At 36.1% G+C, this 12237-nt stretch overlaps 2 protein-coding genes and 1 long non-coding RNA gene across 4 annotated transcripts; 2 read left to right on the top strand and 1 right to left on the bottom strand.

The window, feature by feature from the left end:
• The first annotated feature begins 276 nt into the window (after positions 1-276).
• MYB5 (myb domain protein 5) lies at positions 277-2169 on the top strand. The gene is made up of 2 exons (XM_086238685.1): positions 277-977; positions 1068-2169. Exons 1-2 carry the CDS (start codon positions 673-675, stop codon positions 1852-1854), a joined length of 1092 nt encoding a protein of 363 aa, XP_086094811.1. The 5' UTR covers positions 277-672; the 3' UTR covers positions 1855-2169.
• LOC147295974 (uncharacterized) lies at positions 1780-7113 on the bottom strand. The gene is made up of 3 exons (XR_015121534.1): positions 6638-7113; positions 4119-4302; positions 1780-1895 (listed from the first exon to the last, which is right to left on the bottom strand). It is a non-coding gene; the product is annotated as an uncharacterized LOC147295974 (long non-coding RNA).
• A 945-nt stretch (positions 7114-8058) lies between these two features.
• SETH2 (UDP-Glycosyltransferase superfamily protein) lies at positions 8059-12038 on the top strand. 2 transcript variants are annotated; one of them, XM_086243685.1, is made up of 9 exons: positions 8059-8331; positions 8624-8760; positions 8981-9553; positions 9889-10043; positions 10325-10415; positions 10576-10692; positions 10787-10890; positions 11198-11288; positions 11378-12038. In XM_086243685.1, the coding sequence occupies exons 2-9, from the start codon at positions 8641-8643 to the stop codon at positions 11471-11473; spliced, it is 1347 nt and encodes a 448-aa protein (XP_086099811.1). In that variant the 5' UTR covers positions 8059-8331; positions 8624-8640; the 3' UTR covers positions 11474-12038. The 2 variants fall into 2 exon arrangements, with proteins under 2 accessions (XP_086099811.1, XP_086099820.1); XM_086243694.1 differs by lacking the exon at positions 11378-12038 and having other exon boundaries at positions 11136-11258.
• Positions 12039-12237: the final 199 nt, after the last annotated feature.

A 12237-nucleotide genomic window follows, 5' to 3' on the forward strand; every position in this document is an offset into this window, starting at 1 on the left:
TGAATAAACATCCCACGCGCATTCAAGGAGGGGTAGGCGCAAACTCAAAGACAGGATCATTGCCACCCACATGAATTATTAAAAGATACGTGTCACAGAGAAAAACCTAGAATTATAGAATAAATGTACTGAAAAAAAACAAAAATTAGTTATGAAAAGATTTATGACAGACACTTGGATCTATTTCATATCAATTCTTTTATTATTCATAAATCAGAATCTAACTGTAGTTCATATATGAATAAAATAAATGAGAATATAACTGTAGCTAGTACGTTGTTGTATACTTGTATGAATAATTGGTAATCAGAAATTGAGAGTGAAATATTTGTTTAGAATGCTAATATAAGGAATTATGAATGGGTAGCAATATAAGCACAAGAAATTAAACAGTAGTAAAAAAGTAGTAGAATTGGGCGTGATGGTGACGCAGATGAAGAGCGCGTGAGGGTTATGATATCCTCCGATGAGAATATTATTACACCATATCCGTCTCTTCCAGCAATGTGTGTGTGTGTGTGTGTGAATAGGAAGAAATTAAAGATACAAATTGAGTAGAGATCGGATCGGATCAGTTGCATTGCATTGGAGTACTGTAGCCCTAGTACATGAGACGATAGAGGAAGATCGAGGAAGATCGAAGAAGCTCAGATTAAGCAATAAATTGGATCCATGAGGAACCCATCGTCATCAACATCAGCGACGACAAGTGCGAGCAAGAGCACGCCTTGTTGCAGCAAGGTGGGGCTGAAGAGAGGGCCATGGACGCCCGAAGAGGACGAGCTGCTGGCCAATTACATCAAGAAAGAAGGGGAGGGCCGGTGGAGAACCCTCCCCAAGAGGGCGGGGCTCCTCCGCTGCGGAAAGAGCTGCCGCCTCCGCTGGATGAACTACCTCCGCCCTTCCGTCAAGCGCGGCCAGATCGCCCCCGACGAAGAAGATCTCATTCTCCGCCTCCATCGCCTCCTAGGCAACCGGTAGGTCCGCTACCCACACACGTACATCAATACGTACCATTCTAATTCATTTTTAGGGTTAGGGTTTCATCCATGTATTTACATATGTAGGTGGTCTTTGATAGCTGGGAGGATTCCTGGGCGTACGGACAATGAGATAAAGAACTACTGGAACACTCACCTCAGTAAGAAGCTCATTAGTCAAGGCATAGATCCCAGAACCCACAAGCCTCTCAATCCAGACTCATCATCCTCTGCTGCTCTTGATCGTCCTATCATCATCAACAATAATAGTAACAAACCAGCTGCTTCTTCCCCTAACCCTAATATTCCTTCTTCTGAAGATCCCATTCATATCGCCAATGGGAACAACATCACAATAACCAACAAGGAAAATGGGTACCTTCAAGGCAATAATATTAGCCCTACGGATCTGACTACTATAGTCCATGGGTATGCAAATATGGGGACGTCCATTGATTCTGATCATGCTTCAACTGCAATGGGTTTGAGAAGCAACAACATCGTCGTTCATGGAGGCAATTGCAATGAAGAGGATGAGGATATCAACTGTTGCTCGGAGGATATCTTCTCTTCGTTTCTGAATTCACTGATCAATGAGGATCCATTTGCTGCTGGGGGCCAACACCAATTGCAACAGCAAGCAGCTTTGGTAGTGCAGCCATCGAATGGAATGAATGGGATTAACATTACTGCATCAACAGCAATGTCAGCTGGTTCGGATCATGTTCCTCTCATGAATTCTTCTATGATGATGACTAGTACTACTGCACCGTCCACCGCCACGCCATTTGGGTGGGAATCTGCACTACTCATGTCTTCTGCCTTCATCCAAAATGATCATCCCCACAGCCTTCATCATGATCAAACCGAATAATGCGAACTCGATCTAGTCCACCACCTGTTCCATATATCGCACTTGCAGCTTAATATATTAGTTTATGGACAATGATCGAGGGTTAGAATTTGGATCGATCATATATATATGATTTTGTGTATGTTAATTATCTATTCGATCTCATTCCACTACTTCCTCATCTCGATCATTTCGATATTGTTTATTGATCGAGGCTGGGCTATATGTGTGTGTTGTTCTACATGTTTGTTGCTGGTATTGTAAACAAACAATATTAATTACATATCCATGTTTGTATCAGCTATATATATAAAGAGCTACTTAATTATCTGTGAATTAATAGTTTGCTTTTCATGGCATATGCGCGCAGACTATACATATTTATACATGTATTTTTCTGTTTTTTAAAGGGTGATCATCTTGGCATGAACCGTCCTCCTTCACCATGAAAATCTATGATTATATATCAAAATCTATGGATATATGCCATGCATCCAAACTTGGTTCAAATCTCAATAAATTAAGTATTTTACTTAAATTTAGAATTATGGACAACCATTGATCGAGTTGTGATTCAATATATGACAGTGATCACAGACTTAATTTCATGGTCAAATCCATGACCATCAACCAAGAGATCAAAACTCTATATATCTATATATAGGAGATTGGTGTTTATTTTATATATATCCATATATCGATGACTTTCAATTTGTAGTAATTAACCTTATTTGGCATCTTAATTAATTGCTGAAAATCTTATATATATAATTAAGCTCACTATGTAGCATCTGGTACATATTTGAAATTAAGATGGATGGAAGACTAGCTAGTTCAACGTAATTAACAATTTTAAACATAATGAGCTAGGCCTACGTACAATTAATGATCGAGTTAATGAAGATAAGTCATATATGATGCATGTGTTCCATCGTTACAAATCGATTGATGACAAATAAATTTCAACAGAGATGTTGCATGCATGAAGGACTAATATATTTATATATCATTCAAGCTTAAAACTATATATCAAATTATCAATCACAAACCAAATCAGAAAATACTCGATCATCATGAGGCAATTATAAGTTTATAACAAAATCATAAAACAAATTTGTTCACTACCTCATGTAGCTAGATAACTTCACAGATAACCAACATATATATATTTGTGTGCAATGTCAAGGAAGGTACTATATATATATACATATGTATATACTAGCTAATCTGATTGACATGCACATGCATGTCATTTGTATATATGAATTAATTGAAAAACTTACATATTACTTTGATACAAAATCGATAAGAGGTTGAGTCTGTTGTAGCTAGTAACTAAGTATATAAACACGCTATATATATATATTAGACTATTAGCACATGCAGCTAGTAGTACGTATTCCAAGAAGTGCAATTGAACCTAGCTTGCTATAGCTAGTCTGAAGTCAGTATAAATTCTGAACTATCTGAATGACGTTAGCTCATAGTGTTAGTGCAAAGGCATATATATACTTTGAAAGCTTCCCCGTGTCATGTGAAATACAACATCAAGAAATTGTAAAATCGATATACATATATATATATATATATATAGCTAGCTAATTGTAAAGAGGAAACTAATTAAATTCAAGTTATGTAAATATATGGAGCTTTGAAAGTGTGAGAAGCATGATCGAGATTAACACTCTTAATGGTGTGTGTGTTTATATATATATATATGTGCTTGTTTGCAATATAGATCTGTAATATGGATCATTTAGTGATGACAATTAACTTAATTTTGCATAAGTTTATTGGTGAGGTTCTCTTATGTGTGCTACTTGTTAATACTTAAATTTTTTTTTTAATACTTGATGGCTCTAATATCATATTAATAATTCTAACCAAAAACTTAATATATAGGTATTCAATGACGCATATACATACCTGCTAATTAAGAAGCTAGCTAGCTTGGCATTCATGCATGATATATAATTAACTGTGCACAAGTACTAATTTGTTTCACTGTTGATGCTTAATTAATTTGCATCAAATGGTCTTATATTGTTTCAACATTTCTAGATTCACAGTGTTCTTTGGGGCTGTTTTATCGATGATCTCCACAATTTTAATTGTTTTAGACAGAGAATGAATAATTAATTCAATTAATTGCAGGCATAATATATGAAGGTTTTTAGTACTAATTACACACCATTTAAGATCATATCAGTACTAAAGCTACAAGTCATTAATATATACATAGATCGAATTAAGTAGCTAGTCATTTATAGGATGAATCCACTTACTATATATGATCAGCATTCAGCACAACATGCAAATAATTACCTTCAGTCTGGATCCATCACTAGCTTGGTACTTCTTGAATGTACACTTCATCATCTTTGCAACAAGGTTGTGTTTTGCAAAAAAAAAAAATATATATATATATATATGTCTGATGTGGCGGTGGACATGTGCTTCTAGAGCTTCCTGCACAACCATGCGTATATATGCACAATAAAATATCAGTATAAGTAGTTATTTCTAGTACAACACTTGTATTTTTTAATTATTTATGCAGTAGTGCTAGGTATACCACATTTTTATACCATAATTTCATACCACCTTATGTGGCAACTTACATGGCATTCATACATTGGATACTAAAAAATAAAAATAAAAACCCAAAAAGAAAAAGAAAAATTCTGTCCAATAAAGTAATGACACGTGAGATGGTATAAGAAATGTAGTAAGTATAGCATTATTCTTATTTATGACATTTGAAGAATGCGGATTTGAATTTAAGACATTTTCTTTGAAAATGATCGTGTGAATTAGGTGTGATTACTTATTAGATTATGCTCCAAACACTTAAAGAAAATTTAAGTAGGCTAACAAATTAATATCATGTATACCAAGCTAAAGCTACAAGATAATGTGATTTAAAAAAAAAAAAAAAAAAAAAGCGACAAGACCATGAAGTAGCAAAATTGGGCAGGGTCCAGACTGGTTAGTATGTGGTCTAACCCGACCCAGATAATATAACAGGATAGAACTGGCTGGTACATGGAACACCAAACTTGTAAGTTACAAGAAGCCTAGTTGGCATCGGGTAATGGGTAAGTGACCTAATTAAAAACTGTAATTGGGCCTTAGACCTTTGTCACCCAGATATTTCATTAGCCCAATCTTTATCCCTCAAACCCAGGCCCAGGTGGAGTTGGCCCTGGGCCAAGCTGTCCTCGGTTCCTCGGGCTAGGCCCAACTGACAAGATATTTTTGTTTCTGACAATGTTGTTGGCACCTAAGTTCTTAGGCAGTACGTTGTGGTTTGACTTTGACACAAATGCATGGAAGACTCATATAGTCATATCTCACCCTCATCTCAAACCACCAGTCTTCTCAATGAGCCATGCGATTGGTAGATATGGTTGACCTGTTGCAAACAGATTCAGTAGGTTGTGCTGCAACTTATATTCTTTGACCATCTACCTGCTTGTTTTTTTTCTTATGATATTAGTTATTAATTAAATTTAATTATGTTCTCTTAATTTGTGTTTTATTCGCACTCATCGATATAAATCTAACGTTCCAATCATGAACATGCATACAAACGTAACAACTACTAATCGATTAGTCATGCTTGCTTTTAGTTCCTATGAACAGACTCAATGTGTGGGAAAGCTATTTATATAAATTTTTTATTTTCTTATGGGTCATGTCATCTTTGTGAGCAAATTGCTTTTCTCATTCATTATTCAATATTTTTGGGTTTTTTTATTTGGTTGTGGCCTTGTGGGTCTTTCTTGGACAGGAGTAAAGGGTTCAATGGATTAATTCAAGTCAAATCCAATCCATGTAAATAAAACAGTAATATGTGGTTTCAAAATTGTTGGCCGGATGTGGGTCAAATAAGCTTGGGAAGTTGTCTTTAGTGGGTCAGGCCTTGCTACTTGTATCTCAAATGGGTCTCCAATTGTGCACTTTTCCTACCCTTGTGTTTTTTTTCGGGGTAAGCCAGTACCATATTATTGATATCCCTCCTAAAAAAAAAAAAAAAAACCAGAATGAAAATATTTCTGTTGAGAATTTATTCATTTGGATTTACCTTGGAATAGGATTGAATAGAAGCAACTCTGTATTTTCTCCCTACCTTAACTCTAAGATGTTACTCTTTCAACTACTTATTGAGAAAATAGCCAAATACCCTAGTTTTTCAAATGCTAATGCAAACGGGTCTTAGAAATTAAGAAAAGAAGAAGTCTGTAAGGTCTAACTCTAGCTCCTTTCAGAAAAAGATTAATTTCTCTAGTATTTTTGGTTATATGGGGTTTAAAACTCTACTGGTAGAGATTCTCTGTGCCAAGCCTTGAACTAAAAACAGAAGAAAGAAAAAATGGCCTTGGCTATGGTTCAACCGTAAACTTGTACAAGAACCCCAAACAACAAGGACTATATGTAACATATAAACATGAAAAACAGAGCAGCCATTTTGTCACAAAATTTGAGCCTCGTTAAATTTACTCATAATATTAACAAGTTAACAACGATGATAAGAACAATGAAACGTACACTAATCATGTATAAGAAGCAAAAACATATGAATGAGAAGCAAATTAAAAGTAACATGCATAAACAATTCTGCCACAAAATATTTAACATTCACAAACTTGAAGAAGCAAGTTTCATCCAAAAACGAAGGCAGAAAACCATTTTCCATACCATTTCTCATTGTAGATTCTAAAACCATTGAAAAGAGAAATAAAAGAAATAAAAACAAGGAAGCAAGAACAATTTGAAGAATGAAAGGTTGTTGATGACTGACCGAATGATGCATAGCTGCTTGCAAGCTCTGTTGATCGCACGGAGGGTTTCCGGCAAATGCATTGCTCTATGATCGCACAATGACCAAATGGGGTCATGAAAATCTCTGTGGCTTAAAGATTAATAATAAGGTCGAGACTTGAAAAGGTGTGAAGAAACTTCCATCTAGTAGAAAACTCATGGAATTCTTTTTAAGCATCTCTCAGAGGCTAATAAGCACCCAGTTTCCGAGAGGTGAAGGACACGTGTCAGTCACGTGTTGGTGGTGAAAAGTTGTATTCCTGTGTAAGACAGTGCAATGGGGCTTATAGTTGGAGGGTTTGTTTGGGATTTGACCGGTAGATTTTGGATTGTCTAAGAGGGGATTACCGGCTGAGAATGAAAAACTAAAACCCAATGAGAGGACCAACCAAACGTTCTAACCCATAAATGGGGTCAGAATTTGTTAGACAGACCAACCTTTCTAATCTATTTTCCTGCCTGCCAAACACTGCCCTTCCACAACTGCCTATCAGCTCAGGGTCTCAGGCTCTGTCTATCTGCATTTTAAAAACACCTACTGTGTTTTTTATTGGCCTATATATATTGGATCTCCTTCTCCTTCCTTGGTCATAACTCATAAGTATCCGTGATTTGGTGTACTAGGTTGGGGGGGACTGAGGCTGTCTCTGACTCTCAAAATGTGACAAGGTAGCAATAAAAGCCAATAACTCGATCGTAGATGATTTCAACATGAATTACACATTGGAATACTTGAACAATGTCTAAAATCTAAAAATGAACTTCAACTAGTAATTTTGGCCTTGGGAGGCAGAGAAGTGGACACTAGAGCCGCCATAGGGCTACAATTTTGGACAGTGCATGCTCCAAAATGAGCTTTGTTTGCCTTGTGCATTGTACTTGAATAAATGGAAATTAAAGCAGGGAGGGCATGAAGATGGTACATATTGTAAGGCAAGGAAAATGAATTGACAGAATGAAGCTAATTTGGGGCCAAGAATAAGATGGTACATCTGCAACCCACAGTCAGATTCGTCTCAAAAGTCAAACATTACCAATGAACTATGAAGTGGTGTAACCTACCATTCTACAGCTTAGCGTACAATTCCTACTCAGATATATCTGAGACATCCAAGTTGATGAAATCACATTCAACATCCTTATGATTATGCATATACCCCAACCCAAAATATGTTAATGTTTCAACCACAAACTACAAAGCTAAATAGTTGTTTCAACATATGTTAATGTTCCTAAAATAGTCGTTGCACAACCAAGCTTGTTTTAAAAACAGTTAAACTTACTTGACCCCAACACAACAAATTGAAGCAGAGTAAATAATGAAATGGGTAAATAGAATTTTGACATTCTGTAATTTTCTAAACACTATAGCTCAGTAAGCAAACACCATGCTTTCTTACTAATCATACATCCAAACAAGCACTATTTCATCGTCCCCGCTGAAGCGACCCACCCAGCCTCCCAACTGAGGTTACCCATTGAAATTCCAATTCATCTGCTTCACCATATAAGACCTCCAGAAGAAGAGCCAGTGGCTTAGCGAGCTGCGTTCAGGTGCCTCTCCTCTCCTCTCCTCTCCTCGCCCCCAATTCCCAATTCTCTTTGCCTCGCTCAAATTAGGGATTTCAAGTTCATATGCGATCGATCAAATAGCTGCCCTGCATGTAAATTCAGGCAATTTCACTTCTCTCTCTCTTTCTCTAAAATTCCATTTTCGGTTTAACTCTCATGAGCTACAACGATATATTCTAATTTAACCACCAATTGCAGCTCAGATTGTTATATATTTGAACTCTGATTATGTTGCAATGTACATTGTTGTATATATTCATCCGTGTTCGACCCATTGCATATTTTACAGCTTCATTATAGTTGATCATAAAAGAAAAGAAATTCATTATAATAAGCAGTAGTGCCTGTGCCTCTTAAAGTATTAAAGACACATTCTTTATTAAATCACTTGCAGGAAATTAAAATAAGGAAATGGGTGAGAGGAAAAGGCATAGAATTCTCATGGTCTCTGATTTTTTCTATCCCAACTTTGGTGGTGTGGAGAATCACATCTATTATCTCTCACAATGCTTGCTCAAGCTTGGTCATAAGGTCAGACACATAGTCTCTTCCTCTTTCTGGGTTCATTATGTGTATGTTTGTATCTTTAATTATTTAATATATTGGATACTAGCAACGTTTTAATATGATTGGAACATCTCAACTGCCAAGTCATTTGAATTATAAATAATGGAAATCTTTGTGATATGTATAGTTTTCCTTTGTTTTATTAGTTTTTTACTAGATGAACTTTCATTGTTTGATTGTTCAGGTGGTGGTAATGACTCATGCCTACAACAATCGTTCTGGGGTGAGATACATGACAGGTGGTCTGAAAGTGTATTATGTACCATGGAGACCTTTTCTTATGCAGAATACCTTTCCAACCTTTTATGGGACACTTCCAATCGTACGAACTATCCTTATTCGAGAAAAAATATCGTTGGTGCATGGACATCAAGCCTTCTCAACTCTTTGCCATGAGGCTTTGATGCACGCACGCACAATGGGGTACAAGGTCGTATTTACTGATCATTCACTCTATGGTTTTGCTGATGCGGGAAGTATACATATGAATAAGGTATTGCAATTTACTTTAGCAGAAGTAAGTCAGGCCATTTGTGTTTCTCATACAAGCAAGGAAAACACGGTGCTACGGTCAGGTTTGCCGCCTGAAAAGGTCTTTGTAATACCTAATGCTGTTGACACAGCTATGTTCAAGCCCGCACCAATGCGACTGAGTAGTCATGAAATTGTTATTGTTGTTATAAGTAGATTGGTTTACCGGAAGGGTGCAGATCTGCTCGTTGAAGTCATTCCAGAAGTATGCCGTTTATATCCCAATGTGAGTTATTTAAATATAGAATTCAGTGAAAATATTACATTTCTTATATGTTCACTGATTCTGTTTAATGAATATTGATATCCACGAGGATTTCAATGTTACATGTAAAACATTGATATCAATATTTCTGTGGTTGTATTCTGAGATGATCACATATTGATCACTTATCAGCGTTACGTGTAAAACTTTGTGCTGTGAAGGCCTTACTATAACCTAAGGGGGATGCTTTTGATATGAAGAAAATGTTGAGGGTGCTTTGAAGCTTAATACATTGGATATAATTGTTGGCATAGTTAATTAGAACTCAATCATCTCATTCAGAAATATGTGATAAGGTTCGTTTCATTGTTGGAGGAGATGGACCTAAACGTGTGCGGTTGGAAGAGATGAGGGAAAAACATTCTCTTCAAGATCGAGTTGAAATGTTAGGTGCCGTGCAACACTCTCAAGTACGATCTGTCTTAATTTCTGGCCATATATTCTTAAACAGGTACTTGTTAATATCTTCTTTCATTTAATTTTTGTTTTCAAATATCCAGAGAACAATTTCTGTAATTTCTTGCAAATATATTGAAGAATACTGGTACTTCTTTTTATAAGTTCTGACTTGCTGCTTAGTATAAATAACCATGAAAACTATGGATATATGCATCACAACTACAGTATTATATAAATGTGAAAGAATTTGTACCAACCTGTACTTATCCTATGGCTCCCCAAAATGTTTTCTTTTGTTGGATTTTTTTCTAATGCGATTTCTACTGCTGGCAGTTCTTTAACAGAAGCTTTTTGCATAGCTATCTTAGAGGCTGCTAGTTGTGGATTATTAACAGTCAGTACACGTGTAGGAGGTGTCCCAGAGGTATGAACTTTGAATCCTTTATTCTCTACCTACTACCTAGTTAATATAATAATATTTGCTTCTTTGCTTTTACCTCATTTAAGTTCCATCTCTTATTAGAGTAGGATTTCTGGAATCATTGGCTTCATTTTAGCTTAGCTAACCCCATTTCTGTGCATAGGTTCTACCAGACGACATGATTGTGCTTGCAAAACCAGATCCTAGTGATATGGTTCAAGCAATAAGGAAGGCAATATCTATACTTCCCAAAATTGACCCACAATTAATGCACAATCGTGTGAGTGTACTCTTTTAATTACTGTGGTTTATGAAAAAATTGAATACTTGTACAGTGGTTAAATGTGGCTTTTTGTTTCTTTATTTGTGTCTAGATAAAGGAACTGTACAATTGGCATGATGTTGCAAAGCGGACAGAGATTGTTTATGACCGTGCTTTGAGATGCTCAAATCAAAATCTTTTACAACGACTATCACGGTGTGCTATTCAAAGCTTACATATCCATTGCATGCTCATACAGATGTTTGGTTATGATTCTGGGATTTCAAAACAAATTCATTGAGCATATAGTGTAGTGTCAATCATGCCACACTCTCCATCACATCTATAGTAAAACTGTAAAAGCACAGTGATCTGCTTTTAGTGGATATAGGTCAAATTTAAGTTGTTTCTGCAATACCACTGTTGTGCATTTCATTTATTCATTTATTTGATGTTTTAAGATTGCAGAAACATGTTAGGGGGCAATTCAAGGGTTGCTAATTGCTTCATTTGGTTATCTTAGATACCTCTCATGTGGAGCTTGGGCAGGAAAGCTTTTTTGCTTGGTTATGATCATTGATTTTCTGTTATGGCATCTGGTGCAACTATTGCAGGTTGTAAAGTTTCTATTCATGTTGTTTGGCTTTCGGGACATTGTATATTTTTTCAATTTAGTAATTATTTACGTTTCATTGTATATTAGCCTGAAGAAGATATCGAAGAGGTGCCTGATTTTGTTCTATCCCATGATCAAGATGAAGGGATGTTAAAGGACAACGAGAACCAAAGATTGAGATGACTTGATTTAAAGTTGAAAGCGAGCCATATATGATTTACAAGCATGAAATGGTTTAACCTGATCACTACAGATGGTGCTTAAAATTTAAGAATAAGGTCACATTTGGATATTAGGTTGCGTTTAAAATTTTAAATAAATCATTTTCAACAAGTTAGTTTTAGCATTATCTCATCTTCAACAATCACATTTTCTCTCTGAACTCGGAGAGAAGCTCCGGGAGAAGCTCAGAGACATCAATGTTAGTGGAGACCAGCTTTGGCTCGCCGGACTGAGGCCTCTGCCGACTCTCTGTACGGAATCTCAAATCTCAAAGTAGAAATTCAACTATACAAATATTTGTTGTACGCCGACTCTCTTTGAGGAATAAGCTTCCGTTTTTTCATGAAGAACAGCTGAATTGGATTGTGTTGGTAACTTGGTATGCTCTATGCTTACTTCTTATTCTCTTTTTCTTTTCGTTAGAAATGTAATCTAGGTTGATGATGTGGATTCTGCTCTAATTGTTTGGTTTCTTGTGCTGTCATGTGAAACTATGGAATGGGTTAATTATAAATTTATTACCATCCACTCTAGCCAGAAGCTAAGATATCGAAAAGGATGCTCAAGTGGTAGCTAATAAAGAGCTAATAAGTCTAATAAAAGATGTTGTTTGCCCAGATGATAGCACAGATGCTTGATGAGATCACAAGAGATGTGGTAGCTTAAAGACTTATTTAAGTCTTCAACATCTGGTACCTTCCCAGGATGATAGCACAGATGCTTGA

This window comes from Dryas octopetala, chromosome 1 (genome assembly GCF_963921425.1).
Source record: "Dryas octopetala chromosome 1, drDryOcto1.1, whole genome shotgun sequence".
Lineage (NCBI taxonomy): Eukaryota > Viridiplantae > Streptophyta > Magnoliopsida > Rosales > Rosaceae > Dryas > Dryas octopetala.

Coding starts and splice junctions, on each gene's coding strand:
- SETH2 (XM_086243685.1), top strand. CDS start 8,641: ATGGGTGAGAGGAAAAGGCATAGAATTCTCATGGTCTCTGATTTTTTC. Junction 8,761..8,980: donor TGCTCAAGCTTGGTCATAAG/GTCAGACACATA, acceptor TTGATTGTTCAG/GTGGTGGTAATGACTCATGC. Junction 10,044..10,324: donor GGCCATATATTCTTAAACAG/GTACTTGTTAAT, acceptor TACTGCTGGCAG/TTCTTTAACAGAAGCTTTTT.
- MYB5 (XM_086238685.1), top strand. CDS start 673: ATGAGGAACCCATCGTCATCAACATCAGCGACGACAAGTGCGAGCAAG. Junction 978..1,067: donor CATCGCCTCCTAGGCAACCG/GTAGGTCCGCTA, acceptor TTACATATGTAG/GTGGTCTTTGATAGCTGGGA.